The 15091-nt window shown below is 33.3% G+C and overlaps 1 protein-coding gene across 2 annotated transcripts; it reads left to right on the plus strand.

Annotated features, from left to right (window-relative positions):
- The first annotated feature begins 796 nt into the window (after positions 1–796).
- LOC120330742 (TBC1 domain family member 17-like) lies at positions 797–14869 on the plus strand. 2 transcript variants are annotated; one of them, XM_039397650.2, is made up of 15 exons: positions 797–979; positions 1264–1362; positions 1570–1694; positions 2413–2616; positions 3681–3815; positions 4189–4318; positions 4845–5051; positions 7322–7450; positions 7687–7790; positions 8057–8131; positions 8223–8359; positions 8910–9010; positions 9702–9899; positions 10655–10771; positions 12252–14869. In XM_039397650.2, exons 1-15 carry the CDS (start codon positions 956–958, stop codon positions 12384–12386), a joined length of 1920 nt encoding a protein of 639 aa, XP_039253584.2. In that variant the 5' UTR covers positions 797–955; the 3' UTR covers positions 12387–14869. The 2 variants fall into 2 exon arrangements, with proteins under 2 accessions (XP_039253584.2, XP_039253583.2); XM_039397649.2 differs by having other exon boundaries at positions 798–979; positions 2410–2616.
- Positions 14870–15091: the final 222 nt, after the last annotated feature.

Genomic DNA, 15091 nt, shown 5'->3' on the forward strand with positions numbered 1-15091 from the left:
TTTTGTCTTAGAAAATATTTTTGTCTTTTTTTCTGAGAAACGTCCTTATTTTGTTATGTGTCCCTATTTTTGTCCTTATTTGTTGGGTAGAGGTTCTAATACCAGGCACTTCGATTGGTCAATTCGAATCATTGATTCGCTAGAAATGATATTTTACAACCTCATTGATTGCTACGCGCATTTATTACGTAATAACAGCAAATTAATTGGCACAATGACAAAACAATAGACCGGCCAAAATCAGTTCGTGTAACTTGAATCAAAATACAGCTGGAGCAAATCCTTTCTAGCGCAAGGTATGATTAGACACGGGTCGCACTGGCATGAATACATTTTGTTTATTACATTCAATTCTTCGTTATTCTATCATTATGTTTCCCTGATGTCCTTATTTTTGGGTTCATATTGATGGCAGCCCTGGTTATATTATTGGACATGAAATATACATATGGATAGTTTTGTTATTATTATGTTGTTGTTCAATTTGATAATATTTTTAGTTTTGCAATTACAAAAAAAGTTGTTTCTGATTTCACCAATGACATTAATTTCATTGATTTCACATATTTACGATTTCACTCAAACAACCCGTGCGTGGCCTGATGCGTCAGTGGTAAATGTTCCCGACTTCACGTGAACACATGATTAGTGACGTCAGAGCAAAACAAAACATCTTTGTGTTGGTGTCCTGCTGTTTTTTGTCGCGGTTAGTTCTGCAGCCTGACAGTCACGTAGTTATTTTGCATTTTTTGTATTTCTTTTCTATGGGTCAGTAAATTTGTTGAATTCATTAACTTTTCGTTGCATTTTGTGCCAGACAAAAACAGGTTTCAAAATATCTGATAAAGCATACAGGTAGACTACCGGTACCGTAGATCTGTACATTCTGAAGCCGAAGGCAGGTTCGTCTGTCTGTCTGTTCGTGTCCAACGCCGCTTCAACCGGTGTTTAGACTATGGCGGAGTCTCAAGATTATCAGGTAGTCTACTAGTGATAAATTAAATTTTTTAATTTACTACCATAGTCAGATAGTACACTCAATTCCGCAAAACCAATAACTTAGCGATTACTGGATTGCGAGAAAAATCTGAGATATTTGCCCAAATACAGAAATACCGCTAATGTTGGTACCGGTATGGTTTGTTAATTACTGTATTAAAAAGCACAAACAGACAAAAGGGTGAAATTGGCCCAAATGCAGGAATTCGCATTTTTGGTAAGAAATTATATTTCCATAAACTATTTTATGTTCATTGTTTTCAGGATGTCTACGAACAGGGTGGTGTATTCATAAATGCTAAAGAGGATGAACAAAATGGGGGAGACATATTGCTTGGTGGAACTTTATATATAACAGAAATGGTATGTCAGTACGTTGAAAAATTTGTATCAACATAATTCTGTAATTACTGTACTAATTTATTTTATTTTTGTACATAACTTGTATTTTATTTTTACTACGATTGAATTTTCTTATTTAGCAAAATTTAAAATATTGAACAGTTCGATTTGTTTTCGCAATACTGTTATATCTGTCCTTAACTCAAAATTTATTTATTTTCGTTTAAGAACAATAAAAGATATATCAAGTGGATTGTCTATCATGAACCAGATAAAAACAATTCTGAAAAAGACGATACTTATACATTAGATGGAGAATCAAGTTCTGTCTTGCATTCTCATTCCAGAGATGAGTAAGTTATTTTCCTACCTATTCTGATAAATGGTGTATAACATGTAAATGCTTATTTATTAAAAAGTTGTCAATAATTTTGATGTGTTATGATGGAGATCTTACTTTTTCTATATGCAACAAAATCTGTTTCAACAAAAAATAGTTTGATTGTTTGTATTTTTGTGATGTAACTTTTAAATTCTACATACTTTGTAATTTTCTTATATGTAACATTTTATTGTAAGCTTCGGTATACTTTAGGATTTTCATATTTTCGACTTTGAATATTCATGTTCAATCAAAGGTTGAATGCTCTACGAATTTCACATATTGGACTTATATAAGCCATTCCAAATATTCTTAATTGCGTGATTATGCATAAAACTCTTTTAGAATCAAATTGGTTCCATATTGTGACATAGTCGCAAATTATATTGAAATTAAAAAAAATTCTTTGTCGTTGAGTGCAATGGAATTTCATGCCTTTGGAATGGAAATATTAAACCACAATCTATAACGTGATTGTATATTTTTTATATTCATCCATAAATGTTTCGAATTTCATTATTTTTATAAATTAAATGGTAGCTGAATATTGTCGGTTGTAAATAATGTATACTGTTCCATAATTGAATAAGCCAAAGTATTGATGCAGAATACCTAAAATATTATCATTCAGATATTGAAAAACTCTAAATAGTTCAAATTTCTAATTTTTTCCTAAATTATTCCAGTAGTCTGAGCTCTGTAAACGAGTACCAACCAATTGATCCTGACTGGACACTTATAAACAATGGTGGTCAAACAGTCGCATTTTTAAAAGTTGACAAAGATGGAAAGAAAATGCAACGAGGTTCTCTATCATCAGAAGCAGAAGCTGATGAAGAAGCTGCCAAATATAATATTTCTGTGGAAATAGCTGAATTAGATTTAATGAAAAGGTAGAATTATTTTGTGGTTACCAGGAAGCGATGACTTTTAAGAAAATTTTTTAAAATTATGCTTATGTTCAAAAATAAAATTACTGTATTGAATTATTGAATCAAATCGAAGTTACAGAAAACCACTACCATTTTGAACTTTTTATAAAATAATATCTATGTTTGAAAATGGAGTTTCAAATAAATTCTAAATTATATAACATAAACTAGGAACAAATAGAAGTCAATATATATTTGATATACTTCCTCCATTTCGGAAATCCAGGATGGTTTGATAAATAATAATCTGTTTTCTTCATTTTTACCGTGTTTAGGAAATAAATGAAGACATTTTTAATAGACTTCAGAAAGTGTTCAAAATTTTTCCCAAATACTTCCCAAAAATCTATGCTTTGACATATTGAATTATAACTAATTTCAAATCCATTCAATTATATTATTCGTTTTGAATTGAGCATTGTAGGATAGCCTACCGGTACTTTAATTGGTGATTTTTTTATTCTTACATTGTAAAATTCAATGTTGTGCTAGTTAATAAAGGTATTACAGGTTTAAAATATCAGGATTGAATACCATGTCAATCACCGCACGTCTGTTATGAAGATGTGAATAAGATAACTGAATGTGAATAAGAAAAAATTATTAAAATTGTGTGAAATTGTCATGGAAATCTTGCTGATAGCATTTATAATATCAGAAGAGAATAGCAAAATACAAGTATGCGCCATTGTGGAATGTACCTGTTGTATACAGGGTGTCCAATAAGTTTCGCCCGATTATAAAGTCTTTATAATCAAATGTTATTTTTTTTTTAATTTTAAAAAAGATTTATAGTCGACCTGTTTCTAATTGGATGTTATAGATGTTAAATGTTGTAGTCTCCATTTATCATACAACCAAATTTATTCAAATTTGCAGTAGGTAATGCTATGAAATCGGGCGAAACTTTTTGGACACCCTGACCCTGTATATTAACTGGTTTATTCAGAGGGGACATTCTGGAAATTCCAACATGCCAACATTCCAACATGCCCCCAACTTTGCATTTGTTCTCATTACTTTAGATCAAAAAGAGGATTGGGTTGGCCAAACGTCACACTTTGGCGTAAAGATGGTTCTGTTCTACCCACGTTTCATTTCCATGACAAAGGTTGCAAGAAATTTATCAAAACTTTGAAGATGTATGCTTATGCTATGCCGTGAGTGTTTTCAATGATTTTAAAATATTAATTGTTTTGAATAAGGATAAGGATACAAATTTTTTTACAATCAACTGAAATTGTGCAATATAAATTATATTCTTCTATCGATTGGTGATCGCTTTTGTCGCGGTGTATTTGTATGCATTTAATGCAAGGGCGCTGTAGCAAAAGTACTTTTGTGTTAGTTCACAGCAAGACTCTTGAATCACTTTTGTTCATTTATTTTGTATTCAACTTTTCTGGCCAAATCCTGTGTGCTACCAGTGCCAGTCTTGTCATCTGTGATGTTAATAAAACTGAATGAGCAATAGATCAAATTACCATTTTATGTATTTTTAAAGTATACAAAAATATCTATATATATCTTAAGATTTCCCAAAGATCCTTATACATTCCGATTGACTCAACATGATGATAATGCACTTACTCGTTCATTTGATGAACTTCAATTGTTTGGAAGTTCTCCTGCTGCCAATAATGACACGTCACGACTTTTCAAGGTAATAATAAATTAAATAAATTTCAAAAACTGTAAATGATTTAATTAAGCCTGTAATTAAATGGTGTGGCAGGTGGTGTCAAGCGTTAGGAATACGCTCGCCACTGTACCTTTGATTACACTGCGTAGGTTCGCAGGTTCGAATCCTGTGGGGATAATTATATGTAATAGGATTGCTGGACTCCTTGCCACCGTAAGGTGGTTCACGTAGCTGCATGTACTGGTAACGGGACGAGAGGCCGTGGTTGGGGTTATTTAGCAGATTTTGGGGTTGCATCAAATTTGCATCCAAAATATCAGAAAAAGAATAGCAAAATAGAAGTACGCGCCATTGTGGCGTGTACCTGTTGTATATATTAACTGGTTTTATTCAGAGGGCACATCCTGAAAATTGTCAAAGAGGTCATTGTTGCCAACCAATATTATTTTTTTGGAAGCCTTAAAAATTCAATCCAGATAGACACATGCCAGTGGCCAAATTTTGAATATTTTAATAAGTATAAACCCTGCTTGACCGATCATTTCAGGACTCGTCAGATTTTGCACTTCGTTCGTTCTCGAGAGTTACAAATTTCTTGCAAAACATTATGGTTCCATCGGAACATTCCAGTAATAGACCAGCAAAGGAGACTGCACAAGTTGTAAGTGAGGATTTGATAGAAACAATTGGAACGAGCCGAATTCAAATTCAACCTGACGAAACACAAACAAACGGCTTTGAAGTTATAACATGTGTAAGTGTGTTGATTTTTTTTAATATTGTTGCACAAAATTAATTTACTAATATAAAATCACAATCAAATTTCTCAAAATCTTGAATTGAGAAAGCTGCACTTGTCAGCCATGAGCTAGTTTTTAAAATTTTGACATGGTTTCAGTAACTTTGAAGATTTCGTGAAAAAAAAACGAGCATGCCGCAAAACTGCATTAAAAAAGGTGGAAAATTTGGAGGGAGAGGTATGGCCCCTTAACAAGATTCCAAAAAAAATTCTTACAAATACGTTTGCCATCGCCTCCCAACAATCAAATAAAATGATAAAGTGGTGATAAATTGTGTACCGGGTTTTGGATCGCGACCCATAGGTTTAGAAACACTGCAATAAACAACATCAGCGATGTACTTAGGTGCGGGCTGGTTGTATATAGCCTCTGAAAAGTGAAACAAGAACAGCTGTATTCCAGATCGGGGCTTCACAAACTAGGGGCCGTGGCCCTTAAAGGGGCCGCGAAACGAATTCTAAGGGCCGCGAAGAGAACACCAATTTTACACAAAGTACTATAGCTATTGCACTCTTTCACTCTTGATTTAAAATACAATTATTAAAAATAGTGTAAAACGATAATTTCACGATTTCGAGTGAATATACATCATCATACCGTGTTTTCCCGAAAATAAGACATTGTCTTCAATTTTCTTCCGAACACTGGGGCTCATTTTGGGGGGATGTAGAGAATAACGAGATTTTTTTAATATACAAAATATGAATACCGAAATATATAAATAATATGATTTAATATGATACCAATTTAGAAGCACATTTTCATTTAAAATAGCTGCTACATATAGATTATTAATCATTTAAAAAGTAGATTTCTTCCTATCGACTAGGACTCAGTGGTTTTCGAACTTTATTGTATTGCGACGCCCTCCAGAAATAGGTGCTTGCTCAAGTTGCGACTTCCCGTGAAACGTACCGTACGTATTGATTTGATACATTTCAATATAGTACCTTTTTTGCAATGAGTTTTATATAAACGAACAAACAAAATCTAACAACAGTCAGTGAAATCACATTTGTTGGGCCATGGTAGAAAAGCCTGCTTTATATAAATACGAAATCGCAAAGGAGATGGGGTGCGCAACGCTTTTTAAACCAAGGAAAAATAATCGGTTTCTACAGAAAATCGAATTTTCAAAATTAGGTTTAGGTGAACAAATTGCGCTAATGACGAAGTCTTTTTTCAAGGCGAGTGGTTGAATTAAAATCATTTTCAAAATTTAGGCTTGGACTTATTTTGGGGGAAACACGGTAGAATCATCGCGCTTGCATAACAATGCATATGCTGATCGTTTGACCCGATTTGCGTGCTTGCATAACAATGCCGGCTTTAAGCGCTAAGCTAACGGTTCCGGAAAGCGATTTGCTCAGTGCGCCTCGAAACATTACATATTATATTTATTCCAAATGTTTTATTGTTTCTCATTAAAGCAAATGAAATGTATATGAAGCAAATTCATTTTACCGTTCTATATTATTTACTTTCTGTTATGCTGTAACGTAACAGGTAAACCCTAATGCTGCAATTTCGTTGGCCGCAGTTTATTCATTTGCTGAACCGAGTTTATCGAACATGAGTGAGTTTTAAGCATTTTAAAGAAAAGCTAGGCAGAGTTAGGCCTACATGTTTTATAAACCTCAAAAGGCACAAAGTACATATTAACGATGACAAACTTGTGTTTTATTTTGCAGCAGCATATTTTTTTAGTGGAGGTGCGCCATTAGTTTTTTCCATGATGATTTGGTGCCGCTGCAAACTGCTGCTTTATGCTAAGTTTGATCAATAAGAGTGAACAATTCCGGAGTATGACCAGGTTGTCGGTGGGCAGACATCGTAATTTATCATTAGGCCTGCATAAACAAACATTGCACCACGGCTGAACTTGCTATGCAGCAAGAAGGATTCGCACCCATTACATTAAATAATCTAAGACAGATGTTTTTGTTGTTGAGTAGCCCTATTAAAAGTTGAGAATTAGCTGTGTCAATAAAATATCAAATTTTTTGAACTGTTTAGCATTATTCGCGTGAACAATGGCCGCGAAAAATTTTAATTCATTAAAAGGGGCCGCGAGCTCAAAAGTTTGGGAAGCCCTGTTCTAGATTATATTGACTCTGGTGTGCCGTAAAATCATATAATACTTTTCTTCAAAAGTAGTATAAATTTAATGACGGCTGTGCCCTTATATGACAGCAGTTTTCTAAAGGTTTCATATTCAATTTAGGCACAATTGGGTCCACGATCAGAACAACCAAGAGGACTCCCAGTCACGAACGCATTATTGGAAACCCATAAAGATGAGGAAGGAAGGATACATAGAGTCGATGAATTGATGTGGGCGATATTTCATGGAGTAAGTTATGATTATTTGAACTTGTTTTTATTTTGAGTATAACTCCCAGTATGTAATTGGTAGCAAGGAGTGGAGCCGAAGAAAGTTTACAAATGACTTCCGACTTGGGTTAAGAAAATTTATAAACTTCGAATCAGACCCCCAACTAAGGGGTTGTAAAAAATTTCTAGGGAATTCCCTAGGAGTCTAGGGAATGGAACCTCGTTGAAAATTATCATTTTATACATATTTTTAAGGGCATTGATCCAACTCTACGGAAGGAATTATGGAAATATATGCTGAAGTATTATGATTGGAATATGACAAAACAAGAGTTAGCTGACAGAAGAAGAGCTAAAGAGTATGTAGAATTTAAAGAATCCTATTTTTGATCAACCATTTTCATTCACTAACTTTTTTAAAATTGCTATCACTATTTTAGGGCTTAAATATTGGCATCCTTCTGGGGTTTAAAGCCTATTTAAACATTCTTCTATGAAAGGTGATTGATTCAAGTTACTGTGTCAGTATCCATTCTTTGTTCTACCTACTTATAAGTGATTCATTTTTAAGGAATGTTTTTTTCCGTGATGATGGTTTTCCTGACAACTAAAATTTGTTTTGTAGGGATGATTACTACAGAATGAAAATGCAATGGAAATCGATTGACGAAGATCAACAAAAAAGATTTGCTTTACTCAGGTGAGAATTCGTTATGTGATAACTGATAATAAAATTGTTATTAACGTTCATTGAACTGTTATTATCGTGAAATAATAATTTTTTATTACAGAGAGAGAAAAAATCTCGTAGAGAAAGATGTCATAAGAACGGATCGTACAAGAATGTTCTATAAAGAAGATGGAAATTTGAGTTTGAAATTGCTTTTCGATATTCTGATGACATACTGCATGCATAATTTTGATCTTGGTAAATATTTCATTACGTAAAAGTAGAATAGAATAAGAATTTCGGTACTCCCGTAGTATATGAACTGAGATGACGGACGCCGGAACGTATTATGTGTACCAGGTTAGGGTTAGGCCATATTTCATTCCAATTTTCCCTATTTTAATTCTATTACGAGTTCGGGGACATGCCAAGTGACCTCCGTAGTATTTGTACCTCAAATTATGGCCTAACACTAAACTGGTACACATCCTATGGTGGCCATCCATTGGTAGAATCAGTTTTGCTTGTGGCATTGTGGCCCGTTCCAATTGCTCTGTGGCCCTTCTTGGGAAGCCACATGCCTCCGATTGGGAACCGCTGCTATAGCGACTTATTACCTAGCAATGCCTGCTCATGCAGAGCCTTGTTCGAAGCGAAGAGTGTATAAATTGTCGTATTTTCAAAAATTTGAAATATTGTGAGCCACAAATAGGTGTGAATATCCGATTTGTTTTGGATATCCCTGCCTGTAAGAAATCTCTCAGTAAGAGTAATCTCTTTTACTTCATATTATATGTTCTATTGGCAGGTTATGTTCAAGGCATGAGTGATCTTCTGTCACCTTTATTAGAAGTTTTGGAAAATGAAGTTGATGCTTTCTGGTGTTTTGTTGGATACATGGATCTTGTGGTAAATTTACAAATTTATTCATCTAGTGTCGAGATAACCTACATGTCAACTGTTAAGTAATAATTTGAACGATGGGTATTGGAGATGATCGCTCGACTTCTTGCTGTCATAGGGTTGTTCATATAACCTTTAGTTGATTACGGCTTCCTCTACCATCACGTCCATGCATCTGAAACAAATAACCAGTTAACTGATCCCATACCTGACATGGACTGATAACCGGTCAAGAGGCCGTGGTTCGCCATATGGTTAAGCCATCCCATCAGCTTTCTTCTCCCCTGGATAAATATGTAAATTCCATTCTGGTTAATATTGCAAATTGACTGTCCATCAATTTAGGTTTTTGATGAAGTTATAAACTATAATATCACTTGTCATTGCATTGATGTTAATGATTTATTAATTGTAGTAAATACGTCCTAAGGTGAGTCATGATGACATAGTTTTCTATTCATGTAACTTGTTCTGAGTCATATGAATAGCATAAAACCAGGTGGTGAATTAGGTGATGATTATTTCTAATATGAGTTCTAATTTTGATTAACAAATTCTATTTTTGCAACTTTGTTTTAATTCTGGGCATATCAAACTGACTTATTTCCTATGACTGAATGACTTGCTTGTGAAGAGCATTGTTCATAGCGAAAATATCAAACACAAAAACTAATTTCTCAAATTTATATTAATCCAGCATCATAACTTCGAAGCCAATCAAGCTGGAATGAAAAGGCAACTTGGTGAATTGAGGGTTCTACTCCAGTTCATGGAACCTCAATTATGGGATCATTTGGATGAAAAAGAATCAGCTAATGTGTATTTCTGTTTCCGATGGCTTCTGATACATTTCAAACGTGAATTCTCATATGAAGATATACAACCATTGTGGGAGGTATTGCAAATTTTTTTTTAGAATATAATAAATTTCAAAAGTTAGTTTTCTTTATTATTTGCAATGCTTCTGTTAAATTCTAGCTGATAAATAATAAACAAACAATTGCTTCATAAAAAACGTCAATGTGCTTTGTGCAACTAATGGTAGGCATATCAAAGATGTTCTAAAAAAACCTAAATAAACAATGAATAAAATAAAACAAATCTGGGTAAGATGTATTGAGAATTATACTTTATAAACACCCTTTGTGCTTGCGGTGTGCTGCAACACACCGCAAGTATAATTTTCGATCCATTTCTTACTTGCCTTTCTCTATGCAGCTTTGGGTATATAATTTGTAATAATTCTCACTAGATTCACAGTCCCAGTTTTTTCACAAGAACAATAAACTAGTTATCACCGCCCTTGTTGCGCAAGATCTAATATGTTGATAGAAATTTGGGATTTACGAAGTATAAACACCGTTGTAAAGGTGTTCACAACCTAAATAATAGATCTTGCTGACAGAAAAATATGCAATTTCAACAATTTGCAATTGCACGCGTTATTAGCGACTCTTTCATTCTTTCGAAAATTTCAGAAGGGGGGTGGCTACCTTCCTCTGGCTGCATCATGTGTGCAGGTAGGACAAGCAGTGTTATTATTCAGTATGCTTCCTCGGCCTTGAGATAAAAGTGCACTTTCTTATATCATCTGTAAAATATTACCAATATAAAAAACCTTTATTAGCATATTTAAATAATCCTTTTCAGGTTCTATGGAGCGGTCTACCCTGTTGTAATTTCCATCTTCTGATATGTGTTGCAATATTGGAAACTGAAAAACATAATCTCATGAAGGAAGAATGTGGCTTCACAGAAATACTAAAAGTAGGTTTAGTTACATTATGTAAATTTGTTCGGCTGTCGGTTTTTCCAACGCTGTGTTAAGCTGTTTTAAATGGAATGCAACACAGAGTGTCATTTTGATTAATTAAAAATAAAATAATAATTTCTGACATCGATTGGGTTTCTGCAGGATTAACTACAGTATTTTAACGGAAATAAGGCGCACTTTAAATCCCTTTTTTGGCCCCAAAATCCACTGTGCATCTTAAGCCGTAATGTATTGGTTAGGTAGTGCCGTTGCGTCTTATAGCCCGGTGCGCCTCATGTATGAATAAAAACCCAATCTATGCAATTTATTGACAGTGTGCCTTATGGTCCGTAAGATACAGTACTTATCCTTCTTCTTTGCATTTGTGCCGGCAGAATCATATGCATATAATGCAAGGATGCTGTAACAAGAGTAAAGATAATTATTCTGAGTGTGATGCAAGAGTCTTGCTGCACATTAGCATAAATTGGTTTTCGTAATGTTTTGTAGGACAAGCTTAGACTAGCTCGTGAATTATGTAGGCTATGTCTGAGGAAGTATGACCTTGGTCAGACGAAATGTTATGGAAATACATTTGTGGTAATATACAGCAAGATTCTTTGAATCACCTTATATGTAATTTATCGGATTTCGAAAAACTAATGAAAATGAAGAAACTACAACAAGGACTACAACTTTTATTTTTTTTTATTGAGGTCTGAGGTGACACAACCACATAAAATGTGAAGTTAGAATTAGGGAAGTCATTCCACCTTTTTTAAACCACCAACTGATTCTTGCCTTCTTATTCTAGAGTTGTAAAAAATAATATTGTTTTTATGTGTAACTGTATGCAATATTCAATTTTTTTGTGTGTTTCTGATTCTAAAATGACATGGTGGAAAAGTCAAATTATTAGTACCCTATTACACTAGCAAATAATAAGTGACTCCTAGCAATAAATACAGTTTTATACTGTCTCAATTTAAGAAGTCAGAGTGACATTTATGTTGTTTGCACTGTGCCATGTCTTTTATAGTCCAGTACAGGAATGTGGCACAGGCGGCCCGCAGGCCATTTATGGTGGCCCTTGTCAACACTCAGATTTTACTCCAAGCATAACATCCTAATCTGAGAGTTTATGTCTAAAAAGGTACTCACATAGGTAAAATACATAAAGTTTCTTGCTTTTGTAGCTGCGTTAATTCTTTTGTCGCTTTTCCCTCAGCCTTTATTACTGTAAGGCTAAGCGATAGCCACATTCCTTATTTTTTGTATGGCCCAGTTAGAGGTTTGAAGATGGTTATATGGCCCATGGACAAAAAATGTTCACACTCCTGGTATAGTATTTTTAACCAAACTTTAACGATTCAGCATTGTCGCTTCCCTTTGTTTCCCAGTTTGCGTACCCCTGGTTAAAAAAAATCTCGGTTTTGCCGTTAATTTTTTAGGCAATCAGTATATTTCACAACTTATTTATTTCTATTTTTTCAGCATATCAATGAATTGGCTGGCAACATAAATTTGGATGAGACTCTGCGTAAAGCATATGGAATTTATGAACAGCTCTCTGCCTGTAAACAAGATCTTCCGGATTCAGTCAAATTCATATTGGGATTTAATGAATGATAAAAACCGAACAATTTGCTTGGTGAATTTTTATGCTGGGTGAAATATAATTATATGAGCTGCCAACCTGCCATATTACTAAAATGACAGAGATGTTTTTTTATAAATCTCAATAGCTATTTATCTGAGTATGGAATGAAATTGTATCGCTTTATACGCCCAATGCTTGAAATATTCGTAATTGGAAAGCTTTTACGTTATTGAACACATTATGTTGGATAATTGTAGTAAAATGGAAAGTTTTTTACTGATGACTTGTGAATGTTGATGCAGATAAACTTTTTCTTCTGATCTTATATAAATGAATCATTATGGGACTATTAGGTAGGGATGTTACGGAGCGAAACTGGGGACTTGACTCATTTTTAAAGGTTGGCCTGAGGTCGGCTGAAAGTTCACATTTACAATAAATCAGAAATGTGACGAATTGGATTGGACTATTGTGAATTTTTTTATCTTTTCAAATTGATACTTTAAAATTATTATTATGGTAATATTTTGATCCTAAAAATATAATCTTGGAATATTGTAGAGGAAGTTTACAAATACTAGTACAACATCATTGTCAAGCAGATAACTTCATATGAATACAAGTTTTTGGACAAACGAAATATACCAGTTTAATATCCCCTTGCACATGACACTCTATTGTTGAAACGAATTTTTGATGATAGTTTTGCATCGTGCAGGCGTTCATTAATTATTGCGGCTCATCAATAGCATCATACAATTTTTGTTTATATTATTTTTTCACATCACATTTTATTCCAATAATATAGTTACGTCTTATGTGTGCAGAAAAACGGAAAAGTATGTAACTTCAGTTTAATCTGAATTCCTGGTAGTTTGAAAATCTCATTCAATATATGTACCATTCTCCTTGGTCATCTTTCTTTTTCATTAAAGTCTATTTTTAGTTTATGAATTATTCTGTTTGTATTTTATTATGAAGTCTAATCCAAACTAGAAATGACAATGTAGCCGGTGGTGTATCCCGGATTCTAGTTTGAATATGTATGATCAAATAGATGGCATTTACATATTGAAAACATTGTTTATCTATTGTGTACTGTAAATTTTTGGTTCATCATGCCATAAATGAGCAATGTCATTATGGAATTGAAGCAAATTGGTAACAATTTGAAATTTCAATTTAGAAATGCACACTATTATGTTAAAATAAGAGTTTATATCTTTTTCGCTAATTGCGTTTACTTCCAACATTATCCTACAAAATGTTGTCAAATCTAATAAAATATTCTCGAAATTGCTTTTCATTGAAAATGCATTTTTTTTAACTGTGTGTGATAAAAATTTATTAAGATTCCCAATTTTTGTTTTATTCTTTTTTTGTATGTAAATATGCCACTGGATTGTAGAGTTAATAGGCGGAAGAGTTCTGTTTTGACTCTTAACATAAGGTAATTACAGTATCAGTATTGAGTGTTTTATTATTACTTGTTTTTCTTGTTAAAAATAGATTCCCTCAAATCAATAAAAAAAAAATTATCTTTTTTCGAAATTGTTTAAAAAAGCATGGTTAAATTAATTCTTTTTGCTTTTTTAATTTTCAAGAATTTGTTTAATTAATTAAAAATGTGATTGGGGCAAAATACTTCATGTTCAATCGTCTCGTCATTGCACTGAATTCACTTTATTTGTGGTGAAAATATGAGTTATATTATACAGTATATAGAATTTGTGGTGGATGTACAGGGTTTTTATAAATTCCTAAATTAAATTAGGTAAAAGAACGTTGATGCACTTCGTGCAACTAATGTTGGACTTAAAAGGTGTATTAAAATAAATCGAATAAACACTAATTAAAATAAAACAAACCTGGCTAAGATATATTGAGAACTGACTTTACAACAAAATTTTCTGGCAACAGGACTTCATGAACACCCTGTATATCACTTAGAAATAATGTTTGCAAGCTCCGTTATTATAACTATTCCATGTTATCGATATGTTAGCTTTGTTCCCATGTTTTTATAGAATTCGTATTAGTTAGTTGTGATTGTATGACTTATTAAGTTGTGATACCTGCTTGTAATTTAAATAGGTATTAACATTATATTGTGCAATACCTAATGTATGTGTATAAAAGTCTGCAATTGCGTTTTTATTTTGTTTACAAAATCGACAGTAAACAATTAAGGCTTCATTAGATTCATTATCGGGCCAACTACAAAAAGAGAAAAACAGTAGAGTGCATATTTTGATGTCATTTTGAATTTTAAAACGCATGTAAATGCTATCGTCATCGAAGAAAAATTCTGACTTTGGTTAATTGAATCAATCAAAAATTCATTCCATTCAATCGAAAACTTCTGACAGAATCCCAAACTTCAGACAATTTATGGTAGATGTGGGAAATAGTTAATAAAAGTGCTACGTTTTGGTAATTTTATTGGTCGTGAAATGCTGCGAAACAAATATTTCAATCTCTCATTTTGTAAAATAAATCACCAGACTTTTTATTTGTGACATGTATTTTTGTGGTGTGGTGTGACTGGTAAGTCGAGTGGGCCTCAACTCTATAATAAAGATCAATATAGTATACAGAATTTCTCCCGGGTAGAGGAAAGTTAAGAAGGCTCGATAATATGCACAACCACGGCCTCTCGCCCGGCCGTCAATCCAAGTCGGGATGTAACGTAAGGGAAATATTTTTGCAAATAATTATCTCCCATGCATAGTAA

Source organism: Styela clava, chromosome 6 (assembly GCF_964204865.1).
Source record: "Styela clava chromosome 6, kaStyClav1.hap1.2, whole genome shotgun sequence".
NCBI lineage: Eukaryota > Metazoa > Chordata > Ascidiacea > Stolidobranchia > Styelidae > Styela > Styela clava.